Source organism: Canis lupus, chromosome 3, assembly GCF_011100685.1.
Source record: "Canis lupus familiaris isolate Mischka breed German Shepherd chromosome 3, alternate assembly UU_Cfam_GSD_1.0, whole genome shotgun sequence".
NCBI classification, from domain to species: domain Eukaryota; kingdom Metazoa; phylum Chordata; class Mammalia; order Carnivora; family Canidae; genus Canis; species Canis lupus.
Window position 1 is genome coordinate 40,423,552 of NC_049224.1, and position 20,770 is coordinate 40,444,321.

At 41.3% G+C, this 20,770-nt stretch overlaps 1 protein-coding gene across 4 annotated transcripts in view; it reads right to left on the reverse strand.

The window, feature by feature from the left end:
* LRRK1 (leucine rich repeat kinase 1) overlaps positions 1-20,770 on the reverse strand; it is a 124,346-nt gene that overhangs the window by 57,129 nt on the left and 46,447 nt on the right. For all 4 annotated transcript variants that reach the window (XM_038532639.1, XM_038532638.1, XM_038532641.1 and 1 more), the window contains 3 exons: positions 16,592-16,763; positions 12,084-12,263; positions 11,521-11,669 (listed from right to left, as the gene is read on the reverse strand). In XM_038532639.1, coding sequence (XP_038388567.1) covers positions 11,521-11,669; positions 12,084-12,263; positions 16,592-16,763 — 501 coding nt within the window. The remainder of the gene's footprint in view (positions 1-11,520; positions 11,670-12,083; positions 12,264-16,591; positions 16,764-20,770) is intronic.

Below are 20,770 nucleotides of genomic sequence, written 5' to 3' on the forward strand. Positions count from 1 at the left end.
TGCCCCCGGGAGAAACCCTCCAAACACCTGCTGCTCAAGTCCCTGCACTCTGGCTGGGAAAGGTTCTCAGGAAGAGATGGGACATTCAACATGTAAGGACGAGCAGGAGATTGGACAACTGCCCATGCCTGTGAAGTGGCCATGACTGGTGGACCCAGACCAAGAGCAATGGAGTGGCTGGTGGTGGCCACAAGGATGGTGTTATGGGCTGAACTGTGTTCCCCATAAAAAATATGTTGGAGGGATGCTTGGGTGGCTCAGTGGTTGAGCGTCTACCTTCGGTTCAGGTCATGATCCTGGTGTCTGGGGATTGAGTCCTGCATCGGGCTCCCTGTAGGGAGTCTGCTTCTCCCTCTGCCTATGTCTCGTCTTTTCTCTCTGTGTCTCTTATGAATAAATAAATAAATCAACCTTAAAAAAAAAGAAAGATATGTTGAGGCCCTTACCCTCGCTAACTCAGAATGTGACCATCATTTGAGAGAGGGTCTTTCCAGAGATAATTAAGTCAAATGAGGTCATTAAGATAGGTCCTCATCTAATATGACTGGTTTTCTTATGAAGAGGGGAAATTTAGTCACAACGATAGGTCCCTGAAGAGACAGGACGATGTGGAGACACACAGGGACAAAATGGCATGTGGCTGTAATGATTGGTCTACATGCCAAGGAATGCCAAGGACTGCCAACTACCACCAGAAGCTAGGGAGAGGCAAGGAAGGGTTCCCTCAAGATCTGAGAGAGAACAAAGCACTACTGCTAGCACCTTGATGTCAGACTTCTAGCCTCCAGGACTTGAGACAGTACATCTCTGTTATCCAAGCCAACCAATTTTTGGTACAGTAGTGCTGATACAGATGGTAACAAGCCAAATGCAGGTGAGAGAAATCAAGACCCTAGAACCTAGAACATTCCATGGACAGAGGCCCACACATTTAAAATGGAAAAGAAAGAAATAGAGATTCTAGAAGGCAAAAAGGATGCCCATGGAGACAAGTAGATTAGAAATATGAATAGGGAAGGACAAGGACGGTAAGATTGGTCATTAAATTAGCAAAAAGCCTCGGAGGGCTCCATCATGTGAAGGAGAGTTTCAAAAGTGACCTGAGAATAAATACAGGGAGTAAAGGAAGAGAGAGATAAAGAGGAAGGGGAGTTCAGCCTTCCTCTCTGACTCAGGAAGAAGATTAATTCAATGACTTAGTTAATGAAATGATTGAAGGAGAAAACAAAACAAAACACACTATCAACATTGAAAAAAAGCATGTCTGCTCAAAATACTGTAACTACCAGAATTAGTGGTTAGCTGCCAATATGATTTAAGGGGAACCAACAAAGGAAATATTGCTATAGAAACTAGATCAATGGTGCGGGGGTGGGCACCTGGGCGGCTCAACTGGTTGAGCCTTCAGCTCAGGTCATGATCCTGGGGTGCTGGAATAGAGCCCCACATTGGGCTCTCTGTTCAGTGGGGAGCCTGCTTCTTCCTCTCCCTCGGCCCCTCCCTAGCTCATGCTCTCTCTCACTCTGCTGTCTCTGTCTCTCTCAGTCTTAAAAAAAAAAAAAAAGAGATCAATGGGAAATATAAGCACAAAAATAACTTACAAGTAAACATATGATGGCATTTTAAACAGTTAACACAGACTCACGTGTTGCCTCCAAGGTCAAGGTCCAGCAGGGAAACTGGAAATTGGGCTGTGATCACATGCTGACACCATCTCGGTGATGCTTTCTTTGCAATGCATTCACAGACTGTTGTGTTCACGTTTTCAGCTGGCCCTCACACTAACCCTGTAAAGTCTGGCATATAAAGAACCTCAGAGAGACAACTTGCTCAAAGGTAACAGAGCCAGGATGGCAATTCAGGTGCCGAATGCTCTGTCTGGTCTCTTCCTACCGGACCACTATGTTCTCATGGCCGTGGAAAAGCTGGCATGGTTTCAAAGGCATTCAGAGAAATAACCAAAGCACCTTGATAGTAATAAAGATGCTCAAACAGCCATACTCCCAAAATACGACCATGCTGAATCTTTATGTTCCAACCCCAGGCAAAATAGGTAAAAGAAAGACTAATGCAAATTCAAGAAAAATGCCAGCAGATGATGATAGGCCAAATATGCAAAAAATGAATAGAGGAATTGTAGAGCGACACACTGCCATAAAAATGCGGGATCCCCAATGGTAGGGGGCAGGAGAATGAATTCTGTGTTCAAACAGGTATGAGCCTACCCATTACTTGATTAAATTCTGAGTATGAAGGAAAAGCAAAAAGGAAAAAGGAATAGGAAGAAGGTGCAGGGAGAGGCAAACACCTGATCTATCTTATCTGACGACAAAAGCAAAATTGAGGCAGAACCGAGAGAAGCAGAATGAGGGTTGCCAATTCTTTGAACATGAAAACATGCCCTTGTAAGTCATGTTTGTGTAGGAGAGGAAAACCAAGTCACAACAGAATATATTTTTAGAAAAAAAGAAGAATATATTTTTAGAACAAAAAAAGTATTACAAGTAATGGAAAAGACAGCGCACAACTCTGATTACAGTTGCAAAAAAAAAAAAAAGTGAAACATAGTAAAGCAACCCCACCCTAGTCAGAGTAGAAAGCTAAAAGAAAACAGGAAAATTAAGATAATTAGACTAAGCATAGAGAAATGCTGGAATGAAGTCAAGACAAGGAAGTCAATAAATAAAGCCAAGTCAAGGGTCTTTGAAAAAAATAATAAAGTCAATAATCAACTTACTAAATTAAAAAGCTTTAAACGTACCTTTAATAGTCTGAGAATGAAAATGACAACCTGGTGACCAGTGTAAAAACAATGCTTAAGTTATGGGAAATGCTGTCTTTGGCCACAGCTAAAGAACCAAATGACAAGGTTGAAATGCAAGATATACTTACAAAACAAAAAATTCTCAGAGTGACATAAAAAGAGAAAAACAAAATAATGTATTAAGATAAATAAGGAAAATAACTGGAGAGTCACTCCACAATGCTTCCTAATCCAATATAATTCTTTTTTAGTATTTTATTTCAAAGTTTTTCTTCATTTTTAATTTTTTATTAATTTTTAAAAATTCTGGTGGAGCTAACGTACAGTGTTATATTAGTTTCAGGTGTTTAATATAGTGATGTGACACTTTCATACATCACCTGGTGCTCATCACAAGTGCCCTCCTTAATCCCCATCATCTGTTTCCTCCATTCCCCACCCCTCACCCCCCTCCTGCCCTCTGGTAACCACCAGTTTGGTCTCTGTAGTTAAGAATATCTGGGGGCACTTGGGTGACTCAGTGGTTGAGCGTCTGCCTTCAACTCAGGTTGTGATCTCAGGTCCAGGGATTGATTCTGCATTGGGCTCCCCACAGGGAGCCTGCTTCTCCCTCTGCCTGCGTCTCTGCCTCTCTCTCTCTGCGTCTCTCATGAATAAACAAAATCTTTTAAAAAAGAATATCTGAATGCCAAAAGGTGTTTAATAAAATGTATCACTTTTTCTTCACTAAAACCTTTTTAAATAGAGGTTTTTTTCTTTTAAAAAATCACTATGCTTTTTTCTCCTGTAGTATTTCAGTCATTCCTTTTAAAAATAGGAAGCTTACAAGAAATATTCCGTCACTAGTTCCAAGTTAATTTTGCCAACATCTATTTGAGAAGGGGGGGAGGGGGAAGCCCGAAATGTCTGCAGTTAACTTACTGTTAACTTGCTGTTGAGAGAACCTTCGGCTTTCTCAACTTTTAAATAAAGACAAAAATTTCTACCTTATAGGTGATTAAAGTAGAATGTTTGGCAAAGTTCTTTGTCAGCTATGAAGTCTTACGTAAATGGGAGATTTACTGCATATATAAAGTTTCAACCATCCAACCATCCAACCATCCGTCCATCCAACCATCCATCCATAAATTCATCCATCCATGCAACCATCTGTTTATTCTGTTCCAGCCCTACACTGGGGGGTCAAACACAGGGTAAGCCAACTTGGCTAAATTCTCTGCTTTTGAGAATTGTTCTTTCAAATAAGGGAGTTGACATTAGATGAGAATGTCATGGGCAGGAAGCTTGGGGAGATATAAGGGGGAATCGGATCAGGACTAGGGGTCAAAGGAACCTTCCTGAGGATGTTGTATAGGGTTAAGATTTGAAGGGTATCCTGGGTCAAGGAGCCTGGCGTGCTGAGTGCTGAGGAGACAGGCGCGCTTCTTCCTGGCTCTCTGCTGTCCACCCTGAAGGTATAGCATGGATGGTATAGTTTCCTCCTGCAGCTGGACATTTCTCTTTCCTTCCCCTAACTTCTCATTACAAATAGCAGTGCTTTGACCATGTGTGTGGGAATTGCTTTTTTTTCCTTTTGAATTATGTCCTAGAGGTATCTTTCAGAAAGGAAATACCAAATTCAGAACAGTTTGCTGGGAGAAGAGTTTTATGGCTTTTGTCACATGATGCCAATGACTTTCCACACATATGGAACGGATTTACAGTGCCAGCAGTAAGGCATTGATTGGTGTGCCCATTTCTCTACGACCCTGCCAAGTGTCTTACTCAGTATTCATGTTTATTTTTGCTGGTTTAATAGGTTTGTGTCAGTCCTTTCAAGTTGTTTTAATTTGAATTTCTGTAATTGTCAATGGAGTTATATCTGTGTTCATGCCATGATGTACTGGCTGTGTTTCTTCTATGTAAAACTCTTCATTTCTCTTCTTGCCCAGTGGCATCTGTAAGCAATGCGGTGGCAAGGGTCATGGTCCTGGCTTGGTCACTGCTGAGTCCTGAGCATCTGGTGGGTGATCTATAAACATTGGCTGAATTAAGTTTAATGATCAGCTGACATGTACACTGTATCAGTGACCTACTGGTGTTTTGGTGAGTTCTTTTTTTTTCAGAAAACTTCATTGCTCTCTTTTCTGTGTATATATATATATATATATATATATATATATATATATATATATATTTTAAAGATTTTATTTATCTACTCATGAGAGACAGAGAGAGATAGAGAGAGGGGCAGAGACACAGGCAGAGGGAGAAGCAGGCTCCAAGCAGGGAGCCCGACGTGGGATTCGATCCCGGGTCTCCAGGATCACGCCCTGGGCGGAAGGCAGGCGCCAAACCGCTGAGTCACCCAGGGATCCCAATATATTTCTTTTTAAAATTATATTTTCCTACAAGTATTTTGCTTTAATATATAAATCACTCATCTTATTTCTGACAATGTACCTTTATATCATTTGTATATTTGTAAAAATGATCATGGAATCATCTCCCTTTTTACAAGTGGGATAAATGCCCTTTTAAAAATATATTCTGATGAGTTTCCAATTTTAACTCTTACCTGTTTGAAATTTATTTGTATCATTACAAATGTCTATACTGACTGATGATATACAATTGATACACAGTTGTCTATGCTGATACCCATGGTTGCAATGACATCGAACATTTTCTTCTCATTGTTCCCTGACTATATTCTCCAGTTGATCATGTAAGCTAAATAATAGTTTTACTATTTCTGCATCTCTGTTTTATTAATAATTTCCTCCATTTGAACCAAGTACAAGTGGTTCCTTTTTTAAATTTTTTAAAAAGATTTTATTTACTTACTTATGAGAGACACAGAGAGAGGCAGAGACATAGACAGTGGGAGAAGCAGGCTCCCTGTGAGAAGCCTGTTGCAGGACTCGATCCCAGGACCCCAGGATCACGACCCAAGCTAAAGGCAGACACTCAACCACTGAGCCACCCAGGTGCCCCGTAGAAGTGGTTTCTAACACTGCTGCTTTGTCTTGTGTTTTAAGTCTAGTAGGAAGTTTGTCATGAACACCTCCTTGAAAGGTTATAGAGTAACTGGCTCACTGGATCTACTGGCTCATCTTGCTACCTGATTTCAGGTTTTAAGGAGAACTAATAGCATGGGTAGTAGCCACAGGGAAAGCATCCAAATAAGGAAGGCCTAAGGGCAGGTAAAGATTCAGTAGTTGGAAACTAGAGAAAATGGACACAAGTGGAATGATTAGCTAAATTCCTCACTAGGGCACAGGAAAAGCTGAATGGATGGACAGAGGCCTGAGCAGTTCTGAGTGTGCCTTCACAACTTTTGAGGGGCTGATGAAAGACTCTCTCTTCCTCTCACCCAAGTGAGTGGTGAAGAGGCCAGGACCTGGGCAGTGAATCTGTACCTAGCTCTGCCTCTTTATCTACTGGGTCACTGCTGGTCCAGAGCCTGAATTCTGGAGACACTGGTTCCTACACCTGCTATGCTGCCAGCTGTGAGCAAGGTGTGAGGGACCAGGAAGGTGGGAATCTGTGTATGTTGAAATGCTCTGGAAAGCATAGAACTCTGGAATAAAAACTCTTTGCACCAAGTGTGAGGCCTTACCCAAGACAAGGGTGTTTCCCAGAGGACTCAGGGTCCCTCAGGAAAGGCTGCTTGCCCACAGTGCCTCAGGGTCTCTCGGGAGCACACACCCCCCACTCAGCCAACTCTATCAACCTCTCACGAAGGCTTCAGAAACATCCAGGAGGCCATATTTGCTGCCTCTTATCCTTTCTGAGCATCCTGCAAACACAAGTCCTCAGACGCAGCAGGTCCCATGGATGGAAAAAGCCTGCTTCGGATCTGAAAATGTGCAGCCAGGATGTTTCTCTCTGAGCACAGACACAGGCATCTGAATGGTGGGCCACCAGGAATTTTTAAGGTACATAAGCCAGAACTGATCCAAAGAATGATGATGATGACGGTAATAATGATAAATGTTCCTCTCTAGGTGAGCTGCCAGATTTAAAACCATTAGAGACTTTTAAGAGGAAATTAATAATTTCTCCACTGGGTTGTTTCAAAATTAATTCCAGCTCTTGTCTACTTGCAACACTCAGAATAGCCCCAGAAAGCCCTATAGCCTGGCCCTCTACCTCCTGACTGGAGACAAACATCATCGATCATATTCCAGGACCTGCTTAGGCGGCCTTTCCTGGCATTTTTGAGTTTTCCTGCTCCTTTCTGGGCATGCCAGCATCAAAATGTTGCTATTTCTCATGGCAACAAAGCAAAGGCAAACATTGACAGGACCCTTGCCATGAACGTGGACTGTCTCATTATATGTTCAGGCAGGAGTTTGGCAGTTTTCAAGAGGGGTGCCAACAAACTGGAGCCAAGAAGCATCTCTGGTCAGGTCCGACTTGGCTTTGTGTTTGCTGTTCTAAAAGTATGTCCAGACCACGTAGTGTGGGCTTTTGGAAATTTCCTTACCAAATACCAACACAACCAATATGGGCTTCTCTGCAGTTCCTTGTTTGTGGGCAGACGCAGGTTCTGGCAGGCTGGGAATGAGGGGATGCCTGACCCAGAGACACACAGGAAGGTTCTGAACCTGGCAGTGGCTTCCACAGAAGCAGTAATTACATTAAAGGACAAACAAACAAAAAACACCCACTAGCTGGTGGAGGAGGCAAAGCATAAACACACCAAAGACAAGATGACTAATTCAGCAAGGTCACTGCCATGAATGCCAGCAAAACCAAGGAGTTTTTAGACCATGTATACAGGGCAGCAAAGCACCCTTTTAATGACTGCCCCTACCTACTATTCAGGACCAAAAACGCCAGTTCAAACCCACTGCACACCTGGGAAACCCACACTTACAGGTACTCCCAGGTACACCTGGGAAGGTACCAGCACTTACCTCTGGTTCCTGAGTCATCCTTCCTGACTGCTGGATCCCTCTGGGCTGCCTGCCTCCCTGTCTTCTGCCAGCAGCACTGAAGGAATGTGCTATTACAGGTTCTAGATCACAGGCAGCCAGACACACCCACTGCAAGGCACTTGCCTTTGAAATTCATGTGAATAGTGAAAATAGCACCTGCTTTGAGGAAGCCCAAAAAATCCTTATGATTCAGCCTGCACTGTAATTTCATTTTCTCTTCTAGGCCAAGGAGAAGAAAAGTAACATTGTCTTTCTTAAAATGCAATAATCACTTCTATGCGCTATGCCTATCTTGGCAAGCAGAGCTGGAGTTGCCCTGTAGAAAAGATGGCAGATAAAGATGCCAACCATTTCTGCTTTTAATGTTTAGCCAAGAAGATCAAAGTTACCAGCTCTCAAGCTTGGGTGCACACTGGAATCACCCGGGGAATTTTAAAAGCCAAACTGATGCAGGTCCATCTGAGATTCAGATTCAATTAGTATCAGGTCTGTCATGAGCACTGGGGTTTTTAAAAGTTCCCAGGGAGTTATTGTACAGAAAAGTATGACAATCATGATGTACTGAGGTATAGTTCGTGAATCATGAAATGAGAAAAGCCTTGAGTTCGAAAGACTCAGGTTCTGGGCTGATACTGTTTAGTATTTGCTGTCCTTGAACAAGTAACAGAATGTCTCTAAACCATAATATTTTCATCTGGAAAACAGATTCTATTCCCTGCAGTTCTTATTGAGTTGATCAAGTAAGATAAGAAAGTGTTGGAAAAAACACCAAGCACAATATAAAGATAAGGGCTGCATGGTAAGTATTTCCTTTTACAATGTGAGGCTAATATTTAATATTTATTGTACATTTACTATCAATAAGAATATTGGTATTCTTTAAAAACTAGGAAACCAGCAAAAATAAGGGAACAGTTAAAAGGGAATAGCAAAAAATATGATACAAAAAGATGGAAGTAATAAATCAGTATGACAGGTCCCACAGAAAAGTGAATTGAGTGAATTCCTCAAAGATACTCTGAGGAGGGATGAAAAACTAAATGCTGTTTATAAGAAATACACCTAAGACAATGAAAAAACTGAAGATGAATGTCTGGGAAAACTTGTACAATGTTGATGCAAAGAAAAAGAATGCAGTGTGGCCATGTGGAGAGCAGACAATCCCAATTTTAAGGATAAAAGCATGAACAGGATTAAAGCAGGTATTTGACATAATGAAATACATCAAAATACGTCAAAACAGGTCATAAAGCCATAAACCAGGCATATGAAGCAACAACTTGATAGAACAATGTGAAGAACTAGAAAAAAATCAGAAGTAGGAAATATATATATGTATGTATAAACATATATACATGTATATTTATAAATATGTATATGTGTACATATGTGTGTATTTTAGATTCTGATAAAGAAATCCAGCACAAATTGGCAGCACCTGAAAGACTTGTATGATGCAACTGACAAGCTAAAATTAGAGGAAAAAAGACTGAAATATTTAACTCAATAAATCCAAAAAGTAACTCCAATAATAATAGTTATCATCTATTAGGTACTTACTATGTGCCAGGCATTGGTTTTAGAATGTTACCAATATTACCACGTTTCATTGTCAAGCATCCTTCTGAGACAGATACTTTCTCTCTCTTTATTTTTCTTACCTCTCAGATGAGGAAACACAGAGAGGAAAAGTTACCAGATGAAGGTCTGGAGCCCAGATTAGGCCATAAGTCTCATGCCATGGCCTTGCCTTAACCACAACACCCAACATACTCAGAGACAAATAAAATACTCAAGAAAATATGAAGGTTTTAGTAGGGATAGAAGCTAAAGTTAATGAAATAACAAACAGAACAAATTGCTTCCCCAAAAAGAAATGAATAAAATCTAACAAGTCCTCTGACAAGACCACTTGAACATGTAAATGCCTGTTTGGTCTGATTAAGTTTATAAAAGAGAAAAAGTAAAACTGTCCAACATCAAAAATGAAAAGGGAAATATATTATCATCATTCGTTACATCAACAAATCAAAACAGAAAAGCTCCATGAATATATCAGAAGCTGCCAAAAATGGATTTAACAAAATCCAGCAATCTTTCTTAGTAAAAACTCTGAAGCAAAAAAAGAATACATGGAAACTACCTAAATCTAACAACAGTCTATTTACCAAAAATCTACAGCAAATGCCTATAAATTGCTGAGGTCAAGACCTTTAAAATCAGGAACAAGAGAGATGAATCTGCTATCACCATGATTCAACTCTTGAAAATTCTAGTGGTACCATGAGACATGAAATAAAATAAGTTATATAAATAATAGAAAAAGAGGGACAAACCTATTTGGAATTTACACGTGCTTTTATCACATACCAACAGTCTCAAGGAATTCTTCTAGAAACTATTAGAATTAATAAAAGAAATTGGTAAAGGTACTAGATAAAACATAAATAAACAGAAGAGCTTTTCTCCATACCAGTAACATCGGGTTAGAAATAGAAATGGAAAAGAATTATATTCCATTCAAATAGTGGCAAAAACAAGAAAGAAGCCACAAATAAACATTATAGATCCAGGTTCTCTATGAAGAAAACTATAAAATCTCATTAAAATATGAAAAATAATACAAAATAAATAAAATACAAAGTCTCATTAAAGAACATGAACTCTGCACAAATAAAGTCACTGTAGGATATTCACAAAATGGAAGAACAAAATATTTTTCAAAGAAAAAAAAACAAACAATAAGTAGAAAACATGCATTAACAGGCTGTAAGACTTAAATGAAATGTGTGTTCCCAAGACAGTATGGCAAACATAGAAACACATTAATAGGAACAGTACAGAGAATCCCAAAATGCATACAGATAGATACCGGGGAAAATAACAATGATGACATTTCAATTCAGAAGGAAAAGGAAGCTCTAATTAAAAAATTGTGCCATAATAATTGATCACCCAATTAGAAAAGATGAAAGCTATATTCTCTCCCTCATACCTCACATACAAATAAATATGTTTTTCAGAAAAACTGAGGCTTCAAATGTAAAAACCAAAATAATAAAAAATATTATGAGATACCTCAGGAGGAGAATATTTATATAAAATTGAGGGGGAAATGACCTTCTCATATAGCCCAGATGCCATTAATGAAAAATATATTTGATTACATATTCTCATATCTTCATTATCACAAAGATAACAGACAGAAGAAAAATAAGGGATTGGGGGAGATACTGGTACCATGTATGATAAAAGGAGGTTTAATATGTGATATACAAAAAGACTGTCCAAAATGATAAGAGATGACCAACCCTTCAGGAAAATAATCAACAAACAGTAACAGGCAACACACATTAGGGGAAATGCAAATGGTGTTAGCTAACACCTGTATGATGTTATCCAGTTACCACTTTTTTTTTTCCTGTGGTGAGAACACTTAAGACGTACTCTTTTCACAGCTTTCAAGTATATAGTACAGTATTATTAATTATAATCACAGAGCTGTATTTTAGATCTCCAGAACTTATTCATCTTGTAACTGAAGCCTGTACCCTATGACCAACATCTCCCCATTTTCTGTACCTTCCAGCCCCTGGCAAATCATCTACTCTGTTTCTGAGTTTGTTTTTTTCTGATTCCACATAGAAGTGAGATCATATAAGTATTTGTCTTTCTGTGTCTGATTCATTTTGTTCAGCACAGTGCCCTTAAAATCTGTCTATGTTGTTGAAAATGGCAGGATGTTTTCCTTGCTTGTGATGGAAAAATATTCCATCGTATACGTGTACCACCTGTTCTTTATGCATTCATCCACAGGCAGTGACTACTCACCATTTTTCCTGGACAACTGCTGGCCAAGGCACTAGCTTCGATGAAATACTTCCTGAGGAGATGTTTGCTGGGGTCAGGGCTGTCCAGTAAGATGTAGGAACAGAAGAAAGCCCCATGTCTCAGCAGGAATATGGCGATGTCTTCGTTTCCTAAAGGACAGGAAATGGCATCCAGATGTAGAGTGTGTCAGAGCTGTCCAGAATGGCAGATGCTAGTATGTGAGATGGGAATGAAAAGGGTAGTTGTGTGGTAGAACTTCTCTATTACTTCTCTTGAGATGTCAAGTTCCTGTTAGTGAGTGACTTTCTGTGGGCCTCTGTCCTGTGGAGTGCCCCCTACTATGGTTCCATCTGCCACAGTTTGTCCCTGTCATTGAGATCCCCTTGCAAGAGGTGAATGGGGTAAATGAGGGAAGGTGCAGACATTTTGAAAAAGAGGCAAGTAATGGACTTTGCAAATGTTTCCACAGAGGCACTTCAAGAGCTAGAGGTGAGGGGGAAGACATCATCCCACATCTCAAACCTGCAAGGGTTCCCATGGATAGGATTGACTGGGGGACTCACCTGACTTGATGGCCGCATAGAGGGGTAAGCGCACGATGACAGGAAACTCGTTCTTCCTGACTGCATAGCTTTCCGGGTCAGCCCCATGTGTCAGGACGAGGAGCTTCACCAGCCCCAGGTGCCCCTGTTGGCAAGCCAAAGCCAGCATCCAGTTCAGCAGGCGCTGGGGGCTGCAGGGACCTAGCAGGAGATGACAGGGCAACGGGAAAGTACCATTGAAGGGTTTTGGTTGTAACCACTCTGATCTCCCCTTGGACCATTGATAAATCGAGCTGTCCTGTTTCCAGCTGAAAGTCCCTTCTGTCAAGTTGGTAGTATTTTCTGGAATAGTTCTCATGGATTGCATATTCCCACATCATTATAAACCCACTTGCTCATCACATAATGCCAAGTGAGGAAAAAGCATTCAAAACACTATATATGGTATGATTGTAACTGAATTAAAAAATGTATGTGTGGAAAGAAGACCAAATGTACCACCCCAGTGTTGCAGTATTATCTCTGGGTAGTGGGATTGTGACCATGTACCTCACCTCTCTCCCTATCCCTAGCCTTGACCTCCTCCCCAGAGTATCAATACATACAGAGACATGGGCTTTGAAGACAAGTAGCTTAGGGTTAAAATAGTTTAGCTGTGTAATCTTTTATTTTATTTTATTTTATTAAGATTTTAAGAGCGAGCACAAACAGGGGGAGCCACAGACAGAGAGGGAGAAGCAGGGTCCCCACTGAGCAGGGAGTCCGATGCAGGGCTCGATCCCAGGACCCTGGGATCATGACCTGAGTGGAAGGCAGACACTTAACCGACTAAGCCACCAAGGCACCCCTTAGCGGTGTCATCTTAAACAAATTTCTTAACTTCTCCATGACTCAGTTTACCTATTGGTAAAATGGAAATGAAAACACAAATCCTCCCAGGCGTAATGTGAGGATTGCGTGACATTATGTATGTCAAGTACCTGGCTTTATACGTTCTAACTCATTATTTGTCATTATGTTTTTAGCATACTAACACTTTTCTGCATTTCTAAATGATCTGTAAATACATATATTACTTTCAAAAATGAAAGAAAAAAGGCTTTGATGAAAGAAACAGATCTAACTGTCCAGCCTAAAACTTTGAGAGTTACTCCCTACAACAACCACCAACTTAATTCAAGGAGGAAATAACAGTGAGCACACTGAATGAGCAGGGACAGTGTGGGCTGAAATATTACAGTATCTGCAAGTTCAAAGAAATGCAATCTCTTTTGGATGTAGAGGCCATGGAAAAATGATCTCATCCTCCACACTGACACTTCCCAATTGCATCATCACATTGTCTCATTTCCAGAGTCCTTAGGAACAAAGTGCTTCCAAGCATGGAGAGAGTGGCCCTCCTCTTCATGATAGGAAATTGACCAGGAAACAGGGGTGAAGTCGGGATGGAGGAAATGAAAATCCAGCAGAGAGGGCACTTGGCGCACTGCCTGGGCTGTAGCAGATGCTAAATAAATGTCCCTTCTTCTCCCTCTGATAACTAGGATTAACAACTTCAAGGAGGTGGTAGGCAATCAGGATCCCTGATTATTAACCAGGGATCCCCAACGCGCTTACTGCAACGATATCTAGAGAAGAGAGATCCAGTCCTCATGCTGCTGCCTTCTGTTGAGGATGGCTGTACACCCATTTGAGGAGGCTGTAATAGGCTATATTTCATAGCCATGATTTTAGTATGAGGACATCAAAACTCAGAGAGGTTTGGGGACTTCCCAAAAGTCCCACAGTTGGTAAATGGCAAAGTCAAAACTTAAACCCTGCAAAGCTAAAGGATTTAAACACTTGAAACCAAAGGGTGCTCTTTTAACCGTATGAAAGCCTCACTCGTATTTTCTTTTCTTTTTAAAGATTTTATTTTATTTGAGAGAGAGAGAGAAAGAGAATGAACAAGGAGGAGGGGTAGAGAAAGAGGAGCAAGCACACTCCCGCTGAGCAGGGAGCCTGATGCAGGACTGGATCCCAGGACCCTAAGATCATGATCTGAGCAGAAGGCAGACACCTAACTGACTGAGACACCCAGGCAGCCCCCTACATGTATTTTCTGAGGCCCAAATCCAAGGATACTCCAAAAGAGCCCTATTAGAGCCTCCAGCCTTCCTCTTCCTCCTCTGCTCCACCTCTGCTCAGCTACAGAGATGAGGCATGATGTAATCATATATTTCAAATGATGTCTATAGCTATACAATGATGTACCTACCCCCATGAGCCTCTCATCTCTCCTCTTCTCAAACCCTCCCTTGTTCTCTGGCTGTATCTTTGTGTGTCTTCTGGTCTTACCGACAGACTCCTGATAGTGGCTGCCTTCCCCTCCAGCTTGGAAATTCACAGGGACACCCACTGTTTTGCCCATCTCTGTACTTCCTGCAGCGTCCAGAACAATGCTCTAGACTCCTTTGGTCTCAGAAACTCTGTCCCTAGTTGGGTTGAAGATAGGATGCTCCAAGGCAGCTGAAAACCATCCTCAGATCCAGCCAAGCTCCCTGCTCTGCAAAAGTGGACCATCTCAGTGCTTCCCTCTCTTGTCTGCCAAGTAAACTCCTACTCACCCTGCAAAACCCGGCTCAGATGTCAGCTCCTTATGAAGACCCTGTCCTGCACCCAGACAAGACCATTCTCTATGTGTGCTCCCAGACCGCTATGTAATTACTTCAACCTCAGCATGGGGACACTGCATGGAATTACTCCTTTCTGTTTCGATTTCTTCTGCTTACCCAGGAGCTATGAAAGATCTGGGATCACCTTTTAAAAAAGTCTCCAGGTCTCTCAAGTTCTGCAGAATGCCTGGCAATGCAGTAGTGAGAGACTCATATGGTGAATGCTCAGGAAATGCAAACCGCACCATTAGGTTGTGAGCCAGCTGGTGTAGATGCTTTGGGGTGATGACAGAGCTAATCACGGGGATCCCTGAAGAGAGGGAGTCTGCCCTCTGGGGTGCCCAGGCTCCTCTTTGTCTTCCTACGTCTCGCTGGACCCAATCTCCACCTGTGGACCACAACATGATCCTGATTCTTACCCTTAACCTCATTCTCCCTCCAGACATATGAAGGGGGTACAAGTCTGAGCACAAATCTACTCAAAGCACACTCTTGGACAACTTTCCTGACAGGACGGTTCCATAATCTGTGGAGACCAATGCAAAACACAAAGCTGAGCCCCTTGTTTAAAAATTATCAAAGATTTCAAGATGATGACTGCAGAGTGTTAAACCAAGCACGGGCCTTCTGAGTGCAGGGCCCACACCGTTGCATGCCCATGAAGCTGGCCTCACTCCCAAACCGAAACCTAACTCCCAAAGGCCATCGCTAAGGTAATGTCTTGGCCTATAGCTGTAGGCATGCCTTCCTGGACATTCAAGGCCACCAGAGGAAATTAAAAGACAACAGGACACCTTGAGTCTATCAGCCAAGAAAAAAAAAAATTACATGTTACTAGAAACACCACATAGCATGCTACATCCAGACAGTGGGATATTATTCAGGGATATGAAGAAATGGACTACCAAGCCATGGAAAGGCATGGAGGAAATTTAAAAGCATACCATCAGGCAAAGGAAGTTAATCTAAAAAGGCTACAAAATGTGCGAGCTCAACTATATGACGTTCTATAAAAGTCAAAACACAGAGACAGTAAAAAGATCAGTGGTTGCCAGGGGGGTTGGGGGAGGGAGGGATGACTGGGTGGAGCCCAGAGGACTCTGAGGTCAGTGAAACTGTTCATTATTGTACCCTAATAGTGGATACATATTATACATTTGTCAAAACCCATAGAATATACAAACACAAAGAGTGACCCCTAATGGAAACTGCACTCTGGTTACTAAGGATATGTCAGTAAGAGTTCCTCAATTGTGACAAACTGATGACACTGACACAGAATGTCAACAATGGAAGAACTTTTGGCGGGGAGGTATATGGGGATGTTCTGTACTTTCACATCAACATTTCTGAAAATCTAAAACTGCCAAAGGATAAAATCTATTAAATTTTTAAAAAAAGGGACAGAGGGGGTGCCTGGGTGGCTCAGTTGTTTAAGTGTCTGCCTTCAGCTCAGGTGGTGATCCCAGGGTCCTGGGGTCAATCCCCACATCGGGCTCCCTGCTCAGTGGGGAGCCTGCTTCTTCCTCTCCCTCTGCCTGCTGCTCTTGTTTGTGCTCTCTGTCAGATAAATAAATAAAATCTTTAAAAAAAATAAAAAGGGGGCAGAGATCCAAAATCTTTATCAAATACAGTGTGAGAGAATTTACCTCCTGAGCTAAGGGGAATGAGTGTGGGATGTGGCACAGCCGTTAGCAGGTAGTCTTTACTCTGGATTGTCAGTCTGATGCCCCAGATCTTTGGTTCTCCTGCTTGGTGAAAGTGTGAAGAAACAAGCATTTTGAGGGAAACTCCCCCCCACACCCATGCCTATCTTTTTCCCAAGAAGAGGTGATTTCTGAGAGGTAGGCAAGAAGCTCATGCCCTGGGATTTACCTGGCAAAGACTCCAGCAATTCCTGTACTACGTCAGTATGCCCAAAATGTGCTGCCACCACGGCTGGATTGTCATCGGTGGGCTCCGTGGGCAGTTCCACCCGTCTCTCGGTGAGAAGGTATCGGACGGTCTCCAGATCGCCGTAGGCCGCTGAGATGCTCAGAAGCCGGCCCTGGTCAACACAGAGTGGGGACAGGACTTCAGTGAGATGAGTGCCCTTAGGAACTGCCAGGAGAGGAAACTCTAAATGCTTCACTCAGTCCACGGACAAGGCTGGAGGTGTGCTGTCTGGGATGGCACCACGGGTCATGTGTGGCTGTCGAGGACTTGAAATTAGGCTCATTCAAAGCAAGAAGGGCTCAAAGTGTCAAATAACATGCAATTTTAAAGATTTAGTGTAAAAATGTATCTATCTTGTCAATCATTTTTATATGGATTACATGTTGAAATGATCTTTAATATATTCATCAAATAAAATATATTAATATCTTATCTGTTTCTATTTGCTTCTTGAATGTGACTGCCAGACCATTTGATATAAATGTGGCTCCCATTCTATTTCTTTGGGACAGCACAGCTCTTCACCATTAGCTTCATGAGGATGGGAATAATGGGAATATCCCCATCTGAAGCAATATATTAATATGTGGACAAGGACATGGAGGTTCAGAGGGGTGTTGTGACTTGCCCAAGATTACACAGATAGGAAATAGCTCTCAAGGACTGTACAAATGGCCCTGGCTTTTCATGGAGTTCCTAAGTCCACAAAAGAAGTGCTGGATTGACATGTACAGAATTTGACTGCAGGGATGAAACCGTTAAGTTTGAGTCCGGAATCTGCATAAAATAGCCATAAGTAAGCTTAGTTTGCTTGCTGAATAGGTTAGAAAACAAGTGTATTAGGAGTCATTTTAGGGTGAGACGGGTAGGGATGGGTCAGCAGGATCCCAGGGATGAGAACTGATATATTAAGCTCTTATCATGTGCCAGATGCTGCATGGAACAATTTATTTATATGGTCACACTTAAACCTCATAGCAGTTTTAAGTCTTAAGTCTGTATATGTTATTGATTAAAAAAAAAAAAACAAAGAAAAGAGCCAGTTATTTTACCAGCAAAATGAGTTTATTTGGGAATAGCAGAGGAATTGTAATCAGAATAAGGAAACTATGGTGAACCATAGGCGAGGCTGGAGAATAGAATAGAGGGGCTTGTTTTCATAAGGGAAAGGAGGAACCTAGGAGGGTATTTTACTGAGTTCCCATTAGGTGGGCTGTTACGGGGCAAGGAGAAATTCTTCCTTCTTCCTGCTGGGGAATGGAAAGTAAGCTTCCTCTCTCTGGGGAATGCAAGGTTTTCTTCTTAAGGTGACTGGTAGTACATGACAACTCCTCCTTCAGGTCATCCAGACCCCATTTTAAATGAGGTTTCCTTCATTTTCACACTGTATTTCCATCTCGTGCGTGAGGAAATGAAGGCTTACCCACAGGGAGGGAGTTTATACAGTCTGCACAACCACCCAGGATTTGAACTGGGGTCTAGCTCCAAAGCCTATGTTTTCTCTATTCTGTCCAAGACTTCCCATGAGATGTGGGGCTTGGAGGGAGGCCGGGTTGTGTAAGTGGAGTGAATGAGCTGGTGATGTGAGGTATGCATTCAGTATGACCAGAAGAGAAAAACCCACTAGGCCTGCCATTCCAGGAAAGCACTTGCATTAGGGAGAAAAGCCACAGGGATTGATTAAATGATTCACTGCACACAACCAACATCTGTCTAGACTCTAGTGGGTAAGAGGCTTAAAAGCCCCATCCTCACAAAGTGGTGATGTCACAGGAGCCAGCCCGGAGGCCAGGAGGAACCAGAGGGGTGGCACTCTAGCTAAAGACAGCCCAGAGGCTCAATAGCATGTATTTATTTTAATTGAGACAGCATAGAAAAGTATAAAACAAAAAGGAGGCCTCCCTTCCTAACACCTTTTTGCAAAGGAAACTGTTCCTATGCAGCCTTCCAGAACATGTTCATCCATATCAGCACATGGGTAATCCCATGTGAAACCAAATGCTTTGTCACTTCATTCATTACAACTTTCATTGGCATATAAGAACTCTACAGAAAAGAGCACAAATTATGTGTTCAGTTTCATGAGTTGTTACAAAGTGACACATTCATGTAATGGACACTCAGACCACAAAATGCAAGATTATTATCTGTGCCCAGAAGTCTCCTTTCTGCCCCCTTCTTGTCACTGTCCTACTGGAATAACCTCTATCCTGACTTCTAACACCAGAGATATGTTTTTGCCAGTTTTTATATATTATTAAAGTGGAACTATACTTCACTTATTTTTTAACTTAATTTTATTTTATTTTTTACTTTTTGCCCTGAAATAGAGATTCATAGGAACTTGCAAAGATAGTCTTGAGGGGCATCTATGTTTCTGTAACTCCATTTCCCCCAATGGTGACAACTTACACAACTGTAGTTCAAGATCAAAAACAATAATTTGACATTAGTACAATGTGGGTATATCATTCTGCCATTGGTCACAGGTATACATTTGTGTGATCACTACCACGATCAAGATGCAGAACTAATCCATTTTGAGATCAGTCTCTTTTAAGCCCTTCCTTTTATAGTCACTCTCACTCTACTGCCCTCCATCCCCAAATTTCGGATCTCTCTTCCATCTCTATAATTTCACCATTTTGAGAATGTTGTTATACAAATGGAATCATACAGAATGTGATCTTTTGAGTTTTTTTTTAATTTCCTGCTCAACCTCTGAGAGTAATCTGAGTGGTTGCATATTTCAAAGAATTTCTTTATTTTATTTAAATTCAATTAATTAATATATAGTGTTTTATTAGTTTCAGAGGTAGCATTCAAAGATTCACCAGTCTTATATAACACCTAGTGCTCATTACATCACGTGACCTCCTTAGTGTCTCTCACCCAGTTACCCCATCCCCCCATCTCCTCCCTCCAGCAACCCTCAGTTTGTTTCCTATGATTAAGAGTCTTTTATTATTTGTCTCCCTCTCTGTTTTCATATTGTCTTATTTTTCCCTCCCTTCCCCTATGATCCTTTGTTTTGTTTCTTAAATTCTACGTATAACTGAGATCACATGATAATTGTTGTTCTCTGATTGACTTAGCATAATACTCTCTAGTTCCATCCATGTCTTGCAAATGGCAAGATTTCATTTTTTTGATGGCTGAGTAATAGTCCACTATCTATACATATCTGTATCTATACACATCACATCTTCTTTATACATTCATCTATTTTTTAAAAACATTTTATTTATTTATTCATGAGAGACACAGAGAGGGAGAGAGAGAGGCAGAGACACAGGCAGAGGGAGAAGCAGGCTCCATGCAGGGAGCCTGACATGGGACTCGATCCTGGGTCTCCAGGATCATGCCCTGGGCTGAAGGCAGTGCTAAACTGCTGAGCCACCTGGGCTGCCCATACATTAATCTATTGATGGGCATCTGGTCTCTTTCCATAGTTTGGCTATTGTGGACATTGCTGCTATGAACGTTGGGGTGTAGGTGCCCCTTTGGATCAGTACGTTTGTATCCTTGGGGTAAATACCTAGTAGTGCAGTGGCTAGGTGGTAGAGAAGCTCTATTTTTAACTTTTTGAGGAACTTCCATACTGCTTTACAGAGTGGCTGCATCAGCTTTCATTCCCACTAACAGTGTAAGAGGGTTCCTCTTTCTCAGTTTCTTTATAATGCTTTGAATTATATTTATATGTATGGTACATGTTACATATTTTATATATTTACAGTTTCTATCTACATTATATTCCATTGTATGTTCAACCATTCATGTGTTAAGAGTTTTGTGCTATGTCCAGTTCCTATTACAAGTAAAGCTGCTATGAACAATCATGCACAGACTCCTGTGTGCATGTAAGTTTTCATTTCTCTAGGCTAAACTAGGTTCAGGAGTGCACATGCTAGGTCATAATGTAAGTGTTTTTGTTTGTTTGTTTGTTTGTTTGTTTGTTTTTTAAGAAACTGCCAAACTATTTTCCAGAATGGTTGTTCCATCCTATATTCTCATAATGATGTCTGAGAGATAGTTTCTCTACACCCTCATCAGAATTTGATGTCACATTTAAAAAAACATTTAGCCATCCTTATAGATGTGCAGTGATATTTCATCATG